Source organism: Drosophila biarmipes, chromosome 3R (genome assembly GCF_025231255.1).
Source record: "Drosophila biarmipes strain raj3 chromosome 3R, RU_DBia_V1.1, whole genome shotgun sequence".
NCBI lineage: Eukaryota > Metazoa > Arthropoda > Insecta > Diptera > Drosophilidae > Drosophila > Drosophila biarmipes.
Window position 1 is genome coordinate 27019131 of NC_066616.1, and position 14697 is coordinate 27033827.

The window sequence follows — 14697 nt, forward strand, 5'->3', positions numbered from 1 at the left end:
TACATTGGATTGGCCGGGGGGATAAAGCCAGAACGCGCACCGTTACCAATCGTACGAGTACGAGTATGTTCTTAATGTATCTATTAATTGTCCCGACAACTTGTGGCAGCAACTACTGCAACTGCTGCTGCTGCTGCTGCAGGCATCCTCATCTGTCACTGGCAACACTTTGATGGGGCTGCTGCGGCTGCTGCAAACCTGTTGCCATTCGACAGGCTGCCAATTATGGTCGGAGATGTCCGCTAACTGTTACAGCCACTTTGCCTCCTGGTCAAGTTCAGGGCTTGTGTTATATTATACACGCAATCAACAGGTCTTGCCGGTTTTTCATAGCCGTCGCGAACTGCCGCGTCGACCTTAAACTTGGCCAACAAAGCCTGCGCTTCGAACGGATCGCCTTTTGTCATGCTAAACCATTGAGAGACAGTCCGGCGGGGTTTATTGAACCTATGATAATGGGTTCTTAATAGCATTAATAGCGTAACGTAGCAAGGTGAAAGGCGTGGGGATCAGTTCTGATAACCTATCGCCGATTAGTCAACACCTGGGCCCTCGGCCAAATGCATTTGGCACGCACTCAGCCATGACGCGAATGGCATTCCGCCTCCATCAGGCGGGGGAAAGTTGCCACGGGGAAAACGCAGTGGCCAGTGGAATAACCAGCGGAATGGTAACCCAATACACCAAGTGACGACAGACAGCTAGCTGACGTACTAGATGTTCTACATTTCTTTGCTTTTCCTCACCCGAGGGCTCCATCTAGCAGAACCTGGCCAAGTTTTGTGCCTTTTGGCCTGCTCAACGAGCCGTTAAACGATTGCTGATAGAGCCGGAGCTCTCCTAGTGCCCAACACCCGCCACAGCAATAACCACTTTTTGCTGGAAATTTGCAATTTGGCTTTGTTTACCTGAGTAGCCGGTGGTCGGTCAACAGGCAAACCGGCTGGATGGGTTGGCGAAATGGCCAAATGACTTTGGTCGCCTGGCCTCTCCTAAAAGCCATCAAATTGCCGGCCATCTCTGCGTTTGGCCATTTAAAATACTTTTACGCTCGAGTGATGCCTTGACAAATGAATTAGCTGCCAATCTGCAAGCCCAGCCCGTTGACATATTTATGAAAAAATACATCGATGGCAGTGAGCAACAACTCCATTTGCAAGTCGAACGAAAGAAAGCCGCAATTAAAACGGCATAGAAAAACTTTAAATAGCCGAAGATGATTTGGCTAATTAGGCAGCAGTCGGCGTGCCAACTGTCTTGGCCAAAACTCCACGGCAACTGGATGTCTTTGTGGAGCCCAAACTGGTTGCTTGTCAACTCCAAGACCGCGATGGAGTTTGTTTTTGGCACGGCGGCGCGAACAAGAAAATGTGCTGTAAATTATATAGAAATATGCTAATGTCTGGAGAGGAGCACGAGATGCCATAACTGTGATAGGAATACGTAATGCATACTGAACGAGGCAAACTCCGGACGAGGATACATATGCATAAGTGTGAAGATGGCGGTGAACGAGCAAGAAGTTCACCCCAAGAGGGTGCTCTGAAATGGGAAATCTAATCCATCTTCGAAGTAGAAAAGAACTCTCGGAATTCCCGATGGCTGCACGATCAAACTAATGTGATTAGGGCTCTTGGATTCCAGGAAAGAAAACCAATTTCCCGCCATATAAACAAGATTGCCTAACTATATTTCTTATACCATATAAGTTTACAATAGGCAACTTTACGACTAAGGGTTTAGTAATTTCAATTCTTTACAATTACAGGAAGCATAAACAATAAAAATATGTGAACTTCATTGACAAATTAAAAAACTACACAATCTATATTTTAAGTTAGCTCAAGATTATATCCTCATTGATATGCCTTAAAACATGAAGTTCTATAAGCAACCTGTACTGAATATATTCGTCTATTGTGTCAAATTAATAAGTTCAGTGACACTCAATTCTCCAGTGCAACCTTATCTAACGACAGTATTCGTCATAAACATTATATTGACGAACTTATTACTCTTTGTTTGGGAGTTTCTAGGAACAATAGCCAATCTTGAGGTTACATTTAAAACTATGAGTCACGCTTTAGAATGTTGTCTAAATATATGCATTTGTTATTTTTCGGAATAATAGTCAGCTAAAGATAACCCTATACCTTTGGAAAGATAAGTTTATCTGTTTATAAGAACATGTTGTTGCATTGAAATTTCTTATCACTGAATGAGACAAGCACTTGATTTCAAAGATGCGGCAAAGAGCATTTAATTAAAGCAATAACGATTGGAAAGCTCTCGGCTCTCTGGGTCACCATCTATCATAATTTCGCTGTCATGGTGCACAGCAATCGGATATGTCCACCCAAAACCGAGAGGCAGAATCTCGCAGCAGACCTGTTACAGAAGCCAGAAGCCACCGATCGTTTGGCCATGTCAAATGATGACTTGACATGATTTATGTGGCAGCGATTCTCTCGCCTCGCAGAGGCCAGACTTATTATGATGTTAAGTGCAACGGCAGAGAAGCAGTCAACATTCAGATAGCAAGAATGCTGAGGCGGCAGCTCGGATGCCGAGGCCACAATCCCGGCCCGTCCCGGTCGCAGTTGCGTTCACGGGCAACCGGCTTGGGTCACCCAGACACGTTCTTCGAGCGGCACGCGCATACCAGAGCCCCGACTTGGAGCTGCAGTTGGAATTGGAGTCGAAATACAGTGCCGCGATACAATGGAACGTCTGGTGAGATTTTCCAGAACGGAAAAACCAGTTTCCGCTCGGTCTGGAGCCAATCCACCATCCGCCAGACGCCTAACTGTTGCGCGGCTAATTAAATTAGAGCCTGGGCAGGGCTAAGCCGCAAAAAATCGTTGACATTGCATGGAAAGTCGCAGCCCGACTGACGGGCTCTGACTTTTTAAGCCGCTCAGAGCTCGCCGAGCTGGAGCTCCATTTTGGGCGCATTTCTGTGATGTGGGTTGTCCCACATTCGGCTGCTGGTGTCACGGGCGCTGAAAGTTTCTGGTATTTTTCACTTGTTTGGGGTTAATTGAGACGGGTCTCAGTCTCCATTCACAGATCTCTCTAACGGCCGGCTTTTGCTAATTTAAATAATTGACTTACTGCCCGGCCAGGGAATCTTGAAATTCCATCGAGCAGCTGGGTAACGATGCTCATAACAACCTAATCTTATCACAATTGCCTTTGGAGTGCGACGATGGGTACTTTCAGCCCGAGGTATAATCATTGCTATTTTCAGCTGGTGGATCAGAGTGTTAGGGTTAGCCTGAGCTCAGTGGTGACGTGTGTGAATCGATGGCGTCATGTTGATCCATGGCGAGTGATTTATAAAAGCACCGGTGAGTACGTGCGAGGTGATCAATGCAGGTTTCGAACTCCGGCCGTGTCATTTTCGAGCCATTCAGCTGAAATTCAGCGGAAATTGAACTGATAGTGTGGGCCCTACTGGCTGCCTTAGTTCAAGATGATTCACCAGCTTAAGCCCAGAAAACTAAGGAGACGGAAGCGGTTAACACGAACCAAAACATATTTTCGTGACTTATTTGACAAGAATTTTATACAGAATTTTGTTGGAGAAAGTCCCTAAAAATTGCTGATAAAAAAGGCCTTGGCAATCAAATTTAAAGCATGAACGAAGGGTCTTTTTCTGGGTAATGTTCTACAGAGTTGTGATAAATAAGACTCTTGCCTCCATGGTAAATCACAAAAATGTGAACAAATTATTAACAAGCACACAAGAGCAATGAAATTGGGTCAAATGGATGATCAAGAGGCCTTCATTAAGTGAAATATGCATTCAAGCGCTCGACTCATTGCCTGGAAAAATCTTTAACGCCCTCCATAGATGATGATTTTTAATGATGTTCGGGCGATGGCGATGATGGCGTCATCAATAACAATCAATTGGCTGTGACAAATTGAGCCTGACTCTGTAGGAACCATTGCTGCTGATGGGAACTTAGGTCGTTGGTAGCCAAAACTCCAGGCAAAAAGCGAAGTATACCCCTAAAAACCAGATGATGTCATGGAGCTTCCACTGAGCGACTTTATCTCTACTCTATCCGGCACGTATTAGGTTTGTTCTCTTAATTTTGTTATTTTTATTTGCTTATTTCGCTGTTATTGTGTTTTTGTTTCGGCTTTGTTTTTGCATTTTATTGCGACCGCCCGAGAGGCTTTATTATTGTTTCTGTGGATTTTTCAGCGCAAACATTTGTAGATACGAGCGGCGGCGCTCCATGGAAATCTACAAACCCACTTGGAGCCGGCGGCCGCCGGACTCGAAGACAAGCTTTTGAGCTCCAGCAGCTGCGTGGTTTTTGGCACACAAGCCGACACACACATAACTCCACGAAATTTCGCGCTAATTCAATTGACAGCACAAAGGAGGCAAAATGCGAGCAGAAATGATCTGTGCGATATACAGTGGGAACCCGAAGTGCTGGCCAAGCACTGAGAACCAAAATTTCACTCGCTGCCTTTCACTGTACCAATTTAGGCGGATTAAAACCACAAACATTTCGGAAAACGGGAAGAGGTGCGGCTCGTTAAATTAATTAGCTACGTTTTCTAATAAATTTTCTATTTGTGCAAGCGATAATTGCCGAAATTGGCTGCGTTATCTGTTTTTGGTAAGTTTGCCAAAATAAGCGAGCAATTAAGGCTGGCATTCCTGTGAATAATGCCGGTTAGCCAAAATTTAGTTAATGACTAAGCTGCACAAGCAGATGAATCATCTCTCCTGGCAAATGCGAATTTAAATCGCGAAATTTGAGTTGCTAGCGCAGGAAATTTAGGGGTAGATATGGAGCGTCTTATCGCTAACCCAAGTCCAGAATGGATGATATTTTTTATCGCACGAAAACGAAAGTGCTGATAGCCAGAAAAATACCTCTGAACGATTGTGCTGCGAAAAAAGCAAACAGCAATTCCCCTTAAAATGTCTTAAAATTGCATTTACTTAGCTTTCAGTGAACGAACGCGTTTGTTTGGCTTTCGTTTTTGTGGCCAGCTCCCCTTGGGGTTGATAAAAAGAGGTGTATGTAAACATATCTGTAAACATTATTTACCTAGCTGTCGATTATTGACAAACCGCCTTTTTTTCTGGTACATTTAGATACCGAAGTTGCTTATCTCTTTTTTAAACGGCCTAGCAAGTCCCCGGTGAATGATTAAATTATTTCAAGAGCTGCGAGATTGACGGTCTTATCAATAGCGTCGCAGGGTCGTCTTTGAAAAGCGTACAGGGTAACCGATTACAATGTATGTGAAACGTAACGTAGCCGGCGTAATCATCCAACGCCTGAATGCCTCGGTGACCCACTGAGGCTTGGGCCGGAGCCCCGACTGTGAGTCACCGAGCACCCTATATCACACGCCTCAACTGTGTAGTTTCCAATCAAACAAATTAGCATGATGCAGTGAGTTGGCCGGTGGTATCAGGTTCTGTTACGCTCGTGATTTGGCAATGGAAATGGTCCTCGAAAGCGATAGTGCTCTAACGAAATTAACCTTCCAAATGGACCACGCTTCGCTGGGGCTCTAGGCGGAGTCTCTATAAGACATGACATCTCTATTATAATATAGGGATTATCATACATGTGATTTCTGAATTGATTTCTTAAAGATCTTGAAATATTTTTAAGGTATCTCACTCGCCTAATATACCCCTTTTCCAGGGCCACTCAACGCGTACTGTGCAGGTACTGCAAATGGCCGAACACAATCTTGAATTATGCATATAAATACAAATGAAAGTAAAACTCGCATTGAAGCTGGCGCTTTGAATAAGCGCGGCAATGACATCATTTTGCTTTGTAGTCTGGAAGCGAGTCACTGGCTAAAGGCACAAATCTCGAATAAATAATACAACGGATCCACATGGGATCGTGCGGAATGCAGCGGGCAGAGGATCCGGTGTTAGCCCGGCACCTCTTCAGTTGACTTATGCAATTTCCGATGGCCAAGCGGAGCGAGCGGAGCTTCTAATTAATGCATAAAGTTGATTCACGACCAACGACCACAGTTGTGCGGTTGCTAAAACTATTAGAGATACGTGAGACCCAACCCAAAGTTAATCCGAGAATTCTGGGAATTTCAAGCATGCGTATATGTGTGCTACTTACCAATGTTAACGATTTTGATACCCTCATCCTGGAGGAATTTCAGGGCCACCGAGACGTTTTCCAGTTTCTGGCTGCGGAATGTTGGGCGCTTGTTGTACTTGGGCAAACGCTTCTGGGACAGCACCTCGATGAGGGCGATCAGCCGGAGGCCGTCGGACAGGTCCGTCTCCAGGTTGTTGATCGACCTGTCGATGGTCTTCAGGTGCTCGTTGGCCCACCGGGTGAAGGTGTTCTGCTGGATCTTCTTCCACTGCGCATCCTCGGCGAGATCGCGTTCGGCCTCCATGTCCTCGTCGAAGTTCTCCTCGTACTGTTCCGCCTGCTGGCCCTCCTGTCTGGCTTGGTAGTAGTCGCTCGTCTGTGGATTGGCGGTTACGCAGAGATCGGGTTAGCCGGGTTTGCTAGGGTCGGACGATGGCTATGGGTGTGCCGGTAAATGTCGAAATGGGTGTCTAAATGGCTGCGTGTGGGATGTCGTTACTTCGAAAATCACTTAGCAACTATGCAAAAGCGATCGCCATCGAAGAAACCGTCAACTCCACTCCTGGAGCAAATTGATTCGAATGGATCCGATTGGATCACACGGGGAGTGGCGTAGGCCAAGACTTGTGCCACTTTCGTTGGGCCTCGCTAAAAAGTACTGGGGTATCGTATCGCCGGACTGTCCGCTGTCCAAGAACCAAGGGAATTTCAATTGTAGGAGACTGTTGAATGCGCTTTTTACCGAGAGTTCGAGGATTTCCCTAAGGAAACTTTTATGCGAAAAGTAATTTCTTTTAAATCGAAAACTATGCTTAGAAATATGTAACATTGATGGTTCCAAAATGTAGTATTACTCAATTTTGATTGCAATGTAACCATTTGTTATTAAAGAAATTTATTATAGGATTCCGAAACAATAATGAAAAAATGTTAATGAATTTCTAAGCGGTTCAAGTTGAGGAACTCCGTATATTTTTTAACTTGTGGCTCTCCCTTATCTCCTAACCGGCGAAACAAGTTCCCAGGTAACGCCGCCTAACTTTATTGTTTACCAACGTTGGGTTGCCCGAAAAGTTCCCCAAAAGGGTATAGACACAGAAAGGCCCGCGAAGATCGAGCGCAAAGCGGAGTGATCAGAGGACGGACCGGGCGGACGAGGCAGCTAAACGGGGTTCGCGTGCCACACACAAACAGAAACGTAGTGGTCCCCGAAAAACCAACAGAAATAGAGCCCCCGCAGCCCCCTGTGCCATCCGTCTGGGCCTGGCCAACATGGGAATATGGCTAGGAAAAGAAATTGGAGTGGAGTGCTCGAGTGCGCAGCGTGTGAAGTTCATTAACATTTTCATTAATTGCGAAAGGCCGCGACAAAACGCAGTGTGAGCTGCAGCAATTAAAAGGGGCCCAGCGAACTACAGTCAAATTTGTAGGTGATTTGCAAATTATTCCTTATAAAAAAATGTATAGAGAGATTTGCAACGTACTTCATTAAAAAAAATGGAAGATCTTTCAGAAAAGTTAGATATTATATCTTTAGTAATTTAAAATATTATTTATAATAGATCAACGGGTTCTAAAATACCTCTAACAAAATTTTAAAAATGCATGACATTTTTTTTTCAATTTTTCGGATGAAATGTTATATAAAATTTAAAATTTGGATGGGTTTTTTATGCATTTTATTATGCATTATTAAAATAACACTTTTTGAAAATATTTTTCTTGAAAAATTAAACTTTACAAAAAAGAGAGTTTCACTGAAGTTATAAATTTTTTCCTAGTTCAATTACAGTGAGTTTGAATTCCTGGAACCACCAACTAACTGCTGGATTTTTGAAGATCCAATAATAAAATAACTAATAAACCTAGCTAAAGGGGGTTTTTTAAATATTTAAGACCAAAAATTGTTAATTGTTCATATGAACTCTGTGATGGAGTTATTTCCCTGCTAAAGCTATTTCCCCTCAATTTCAAGGGATCATTTTTGTCAGGGTTCGTCTTAGGGAGGTTCGCCTGTGGCCCCCACGCACACTGCCGCAGTCCCTGCACACTCACACACACCTGTTGATGGCAAACGTCGTAGTGTGCGGCTGGCTGTTGGGCGTAGAAACTCAAGTTGCTGAAGCTCTGCTCCGGATGGTTGTTGCTGTTGCTGTTGTTGCTCGTATAAACACACGCGTTTGGCTGATTTGGCTGCGAATTTGGCGGGTTCCTGCTGTGGCTGTTGCCGTTGTTGTAGTGCTGACCGGCCGGGCTGCTGTTGTTGTGGCTGAGGAATATGGTCGCCTGCGTCTGCGACGTCTGGCCGTTTGTGTAACTCGCGTTTTGCACTAATTCACCGCCGTGCGTTAGGGTTGCGTTCGCCGCTTGGCCGGGACGATCAGCGTTGTTACTCTTGCGCGTACCACCGTTAAATAAACTTGTGTTTCTCAGCGCTGCCGCCGCCTGTCGCACACCGGCACTCGCTCTCTCGCGCTCCATCGCGCCCTCCCGCTCGCGGTCGCTGTACATTGTTGTAGTTCTGGCTGATCGCCGCTCTCTCGCTCTCGCTCCCTCTCTCGCGCGATTGTTTTGTTGTCGTTTTTTCAAGTTTGTTTACCGCTCTCTTCGCTACGTTGCGCCAGTTCACCTTACGTAAGCAGAGACACAAACCATTGTTAGGGACAAGTTGGCCGCTTGTTAGGGGGGCTCACACGCAGACAGGTTAACCCCCCAAATGAAGTTCAACTAAGTTTAAAACTCTGAGCCTAGCAAGGGTGCAAAAATGAAGACCCCTTCACGAACCTAACAAATGAAACTAGAACAATTGCAGAAATTTTGGTTTGAACTTGGAATAATTGTGTAACTCCACAGTAATTATTTATGATTTTTATCTGTGCCTCAAAGTATGCACTAAGCTTGGAGTGAACTATTATTATTTTAATAACCGTTTTTTAAACCTGTTAAAATTAAAAACAATTATGTGAAATATATGTAAAAAAATTAACCAAAATGTACGAATAAACCTCAATGTACTTATTCATTTTAACTAGGTACTCATTATAAAAAGTTATAAAGAACCTGTTTAGAAAAGCTTATTAAAATGCCATGAATCATTTGAATATTTTGCAAAAGAAAGTCAATTTGTTTAATGAATAAATAGTATATTTTCAAAGTAATTTTAAACGGGAAAGAAAAAACCTAAATAATTGTTTAAGCTGTTTGTCATCTTCTAAATAAAACAATAAACCCATAGCTAAAAAATGTTATTCATCAGTTTTTTTTTATTATCAAGAACGTAGCTGGGATTGTTTAGGAAACGATGACTAATTAACTTGTCATCGAATCGCACGACTAATTTAATCCATTCTATTGGAAGTAGACTTTAAATCGATAAAAATAAATTAAATTCATAATTATGAGAAGTGTGACATATGAGACCCCGCCCTCAGATCTCCGAATCCGGACCCTTTTCAAATCGGGAACCGAAAACCCAGCAAATAAGATGATTCATGAGCCAGGGAAGAGCAAATAATTCTGGTAAATATTTGGCATTTTTGTGGATTGCTCTTGGCAGTGCCTTTTTAATTCCACTCCCCCTTTTTGCGCCTGATCAAATGCAAAAACGAAAGGCAGACACAAATGCACAACGACGGCCAGACAAGTGAATGAGCTCAGCAAATGGGGCTGACAAGCGGCGACCTTCTCGATATGGTTAGGAATCGTTAATTTTAGCCAAATGAGTCAAAGTCAAAACGGGTAGCTATGCCTGATCGATGGCGGATCGATGCTCGGCGACTTCGCAATGCCGTTTTTTGGCAGCGAATCCTTCGCCAAATTTCCCCAGGGAGCTTTCGAGACCCTTCCTTATATGTCAGACTATCTCGAAACACGATTTTACCAAAACATTAAGCTAAATAGAGAGCTACCTTGTTTGGGGAAAAACCCCGGGCAAGATTAGGTTTTCTAGTATTTGTTCAATTGGTTCTTATCTGGAGATATGCATACCCCTGCAGAAGTGTGTAAGCACTTAACTAGCCAGATTGGAAAGTGGAAAACCGGGAAGTCATGTTACCAATTTACCACTGCCTGTACGGAGTTACCAAAATGAAGTTCTTCGCTATTTAGTGGCGCGTGGTGTTTAAAATGGATTTACCATATTTGTTGAGAAACAGCTGAGAAAAGTTGTTTAATAAATACAATATAAAAAGTAAATAAAATATTTGTGTTAACAGTTGACATGAGCAAATAAAGGTGATACAATCTAATATCTCTATAATTACCACTTTTTTTACAGAGGTACCAAAATAATGATTTTCGCTTTTCTTATCCTTATATAAATTTGTTGAATGGGTGGATGGGTGCCTCAACGGCCATAACCACCTCTTCGAATTATTAGGATCAATCAGATTATCTAATCCAACGACCGCCATACCAAAAATATTGCAAAACCTCTTTGGAGTATTGATGTATAAAAGATAAGTATGAGCACTTTCATGCTGTATAAATATCAATTCTGTAAATAAACGAAATCAGTTTTATTTGAATAAACCGCCTAAAATCGCTGAACTTAACTCTAACTCTCTAACTATCATACAAAACAAAAGTTTTTTTTATTGTTATAAAATGTTTTCTATTGTTTGTCCAATTGTTTCTTTATCATATTTTTTTGTTCCTCAAATTTTCCCTTTATTAGCATTTGTTTCAATATTTGATTTGCCAAAATTGGCAAGTATAAAACCTCGAAATACTGTCGCCAAGACAGCACAGTTCACACCGAATTACCAAGATGAAGTTCTTCGCCATCCTTTTTCTGCTGTGCGGCATTGTAGAAGTGGCAGTCTCCGCGAGTTGGGCCGCCAGTGTGCCGCCCATTTCAAGCCCCACGGATTACGGCGAAGATTATAGTGCCACCACGGAATCCAGCACTTCCTCTGCTCCTGCGCCCCAACCTCCGTGTGAAAGCGGATCCCAAGATCCCTTCGCACAAGTCCCTCCCCCACCCTTTGCACGTGGCAGCGAATCCGGCAAGAAGCTTTACTTCTTCTATTAAATGAATCTCAAGATTTTGAGGATCAATAAAATATTCCGAAAAATGTAGATTAAACCACTTGTTAATTACCAACATAGCCTCAAGGGGCAATACCTAAAAATGGCCATAAAATACTCAATGATCTAAACTTATTTCTTAAAAGAAATTACAGATTTAGTAAGCAAACACAATTATCAGATAGACTCTAGATACTTCTAGTAAGTATTTGAAAACCCCAAAAAAATCTATTACCGACAAAGCAACTTGGAATATTTGTTCAACTGTTAGAATAAGTTTTAGATTGTTTGGATGCGCTGCTAGAATTCAAGCTGTGTCAATATTGTTATCCCGATTTATAAAAGTATATAAGGGTACAATTTTGTATCTGAACCATCAGTTTCTGAAGAAAGTTAAGAAAATGAAGTTCATTGCCATACTCCTGCTCTTGAGTGCTATTGCTCTAGTGGTCATCGCAGAGTCTTCAACCACCACAACTGAAGAATCCTTTACAACAACTTCAGTACTACCATGCGAAGAAAGTATCGAAGGACCTGGTCCCAAAAAATTGTATTTCTTTTATTGATCGTAAAATAAAGTAGATTTCCTTGAGGATATCCTAACCACCTTGGACAATCACTAGTAGTATTATTAATATAATATGGATTAGTAGTATTTTGACAAGACCCCCGACTTATGGAGGGAGTGCGACACTGGACCGGTGCCCATATAGAGTGAGTTTGCCTCGGCGAGGCTTCCCTTATATGGAAATAGACTTTTCCAATCGGGCCAAAAACGGCAGCTACGTGAGGCGCCACTTGCTTCGCTGGGGAACTGCGTGATTCAGCGTCGCCGAGCGCCGCCAATGAAATGCTAAATAAATTTTCACTTCCACTTTAATTAATTTGAATTTATTTGAAACTAAAATTACACCCAACATTTACACGGCGAAGGCGCAAGTGAGCAAAATTGGCCCGCCCGTTTGACTAAAAATAAATTGACAAATATTTTGTTTTTATGAAAAGGTAATGAAAACCACATGTCCTCCATTTTCGTTGTACATAATAATATATCGTAGATGTAGACCAGCAAATGGAAGATCGTGTGGGTGAAATGCAACGATCGGCGATCGGATAAGGGCCACCGCCACCGCCTCCACCCTGATGGACTCACTTTTCGGGACGCCATGTCGATGGATGCGTTGAATGATCTCAAGTCGTAATACTTCAGTGGGTGCCTAATACTGATCACTTGACTGCCCGCTAATTGCACAATTGCTGGCGGTGCAGCACGCTTTTCCTTCGTTTTTTATTTTCAAAAACACAACACAAACAAACGGGTAAGCCTTCTTTTTTCGTAAACAAATTTCAGAATTTTTTTGCTTTTAAAAATATTTGCACGAGCTGCGCGCGTTGCTTTCGGTTTCTTGGGTACGTGTACTCGTACTGGCCGCGACAATTTCTCAACTCGACTGAGTTGTGCGCGCCTCCTTGCTTTAAGTTTTTATGCAGCCAAATGCTCGCCGCTTATTCTCAATTTCTTTATTATTATTTTCTCAGATAAATCATACAGCTGAGGATGGCCATATAGGACTGAAGATCCCCCAGAATAACTCCTTTTGGTGTTTGAAGAAATGGTTTTAAATACTTCAAAATTGTTGCTGGATCTTTCGTTTTATACTTTTTTTTTAGGTTTATTTGTTTTTCTATAATATTTATTATAAAGCAAGTTGGCTTAAAAAAATTATGTATGGACCTTCATAATTCTTAGTACAAAAGGCCCATATTCAGATCCATAGAAAACGGAAATATATATTGAAGGTAATTATTGTACAAAATTATTAAACTTTAATAATTAATAAAAACTTACTTTAAATGCAATCTGTTAATATCTGATGAATTTATATGAACCTGTACTAAAACTTCATCACTTCATAAAGAATGATATAAGACCACCGTAAAACGTCTTCAATACATAATTTGCTTTTCTATAATATTTCTCTAAAGTATGAATATAGTGCCTCATATTGAGCTTAGGGTCCAAAGTATATAGTATGACTAAATACCAATGAACTATATATTATATAAATATTTTTATGATCTAAAGCAAATTGAACATCTGAGGGTAGTTACCCTAAATATTAATAAAAACTTCCTTCAAATGCAACATTTTAGTGTTTAATTTATTTTCATGTACCTGTACTAAAACCTCATACATGAGAAATGATATAAGACCATCCCCGACTGTGCAGCGTCTTCAATACATAATTTGTTCAATATTTATTTCGCTTCATGTTTTGTGTTGTGTTTTTGGTATTGCAAGTGACGTTGACTGGACGTCGGCGACGACGCCGAAGTCGGCTGCACTCTTGACTCTGTTTGGCAGGTTTTTGGCGACGCTGCTATGAGGTGCCCCCAACCCCACCCAACGAACCCCACCCGAGGCCCCCCAGCAACCCACCGCCAATGTGATGCTCGACGCGCAGCTGATTTTGTTGTCATTCTATTCATAGAACTGGTTGTGGTCTTTTGTGTGTTATTTTCTGCTCAGTCCCTATGTTGCTGGCCACAGTTGAAAGTGCCTCCTGCGAAAATGATTCGTTTTGGCCACCGCTGGCGGTCGCCCCAAGTGCATTCCGCATTCCGTGTTCCCCCGCCGGCTGACTCACGATGCGCGAATAAAATATGCTAAATCGAGGGATCGTAGAACCCATAAACTCCTTAAATCAGAAGCATATGTTCATATAGTTTGTTTGTGCGGCTGTTTGGTCTTTGAGATGACTAACTCGCTCCGGCCAAATCAGCTGTCATAAATTCCTTGAATTTATTTATCTCGGGTCGAAAGACCCTCTTTGTTTGTGTATGTTTCTAGATAAAACTCAGCAGGAGCGCGCTAAATATATCGTAAATTTTATTTTGATTATATGATTTCATAGCTCTAATGTTGCCATATAATCTTGAGTTAGGCATTCAAGAAATTTTAGTGATCTTCTTTACTATTTTATTGGAATTTTGTAATTGCAACCTCCCAAGTCGTAAATAATTATAAAAAAATTATTCACGGCCCATTAATTTAGGTTATACCACAACTATATTTTTAGAACACAACCACATTTTCGATTTTATTATTATATTTAAAAAAACCCATGAAGTATTTCTGTTGATTCTCGTGATTAATGACAGTAAAACGTCATTGTTTTGATAAACATTTGTTATTTAAAAGCAATGTTGAGATAAATTAAAATTATGAAGAACTTGTAGTCATTTTTGAATTCATGACAAACAGAAAAACCCGTTTTGATTATTCTTTGTACAAAAAATAACGAAAGACTTTACATGATAGGCTTAGATTTTATGCCTCATTCATCGAAATTCACTACTGAAATACCCCAATTTAATCAAGCAATTCATTTTGATGCTGCTATTAGACACGAAGCGCGTGTACTTTTAAACAAATTATATTTGTATTGGTTATCATTATTCATGGTATTTGAGTTTATCCAACAGCTGCTTCGGTTGTTAATATTTTCGGTTGCGCATACGCCCCGTTGCCGACAAGTAATTTCACGTG

At 41.7% G+C, this 14697-nt stretch overlaps 1 protein-coding gene across 7 annotated transcripts in view; it reads right to left on the reverse strand.

The window, feature by feature from the left end:
* The window catches only part of LOC108024499 (filamin-A), a 32283-nt gene extending 19705 nt beyond the window's left edge, over nucleotides 1-12578 (reverse strand). Inside the window, exons 1-2 of one of the 7 annotated variants that reach the window (XM_017094437.3) lie at nucleotides 12301-12578; nucleotides 6138-6495 (exon numbers count right to left, since the gene is read on the reverse strand). In XM_017094437.3, coding sequence (XP_016949926.1) covers nucleotides 6138-6495; nucleotides 12301-12315 — 373 coding nt within the window. In that variant the 5' untranslated portion in view covers nucleotides 12316-12578. Of the gene's footprint in view, nucleotides 1-6137; nucleotides 6496-8180; nucleotides 8589-12300 lie in introns of those variants that run through there. The other 6 variants (XM_017094438.3, XM_017094441.3, XM_017094436.3 and 3 more) reach the window with 6 other exon arrangements.
* Nucleotides 12579-14697: the final 2119 nt, after the last annotated feature.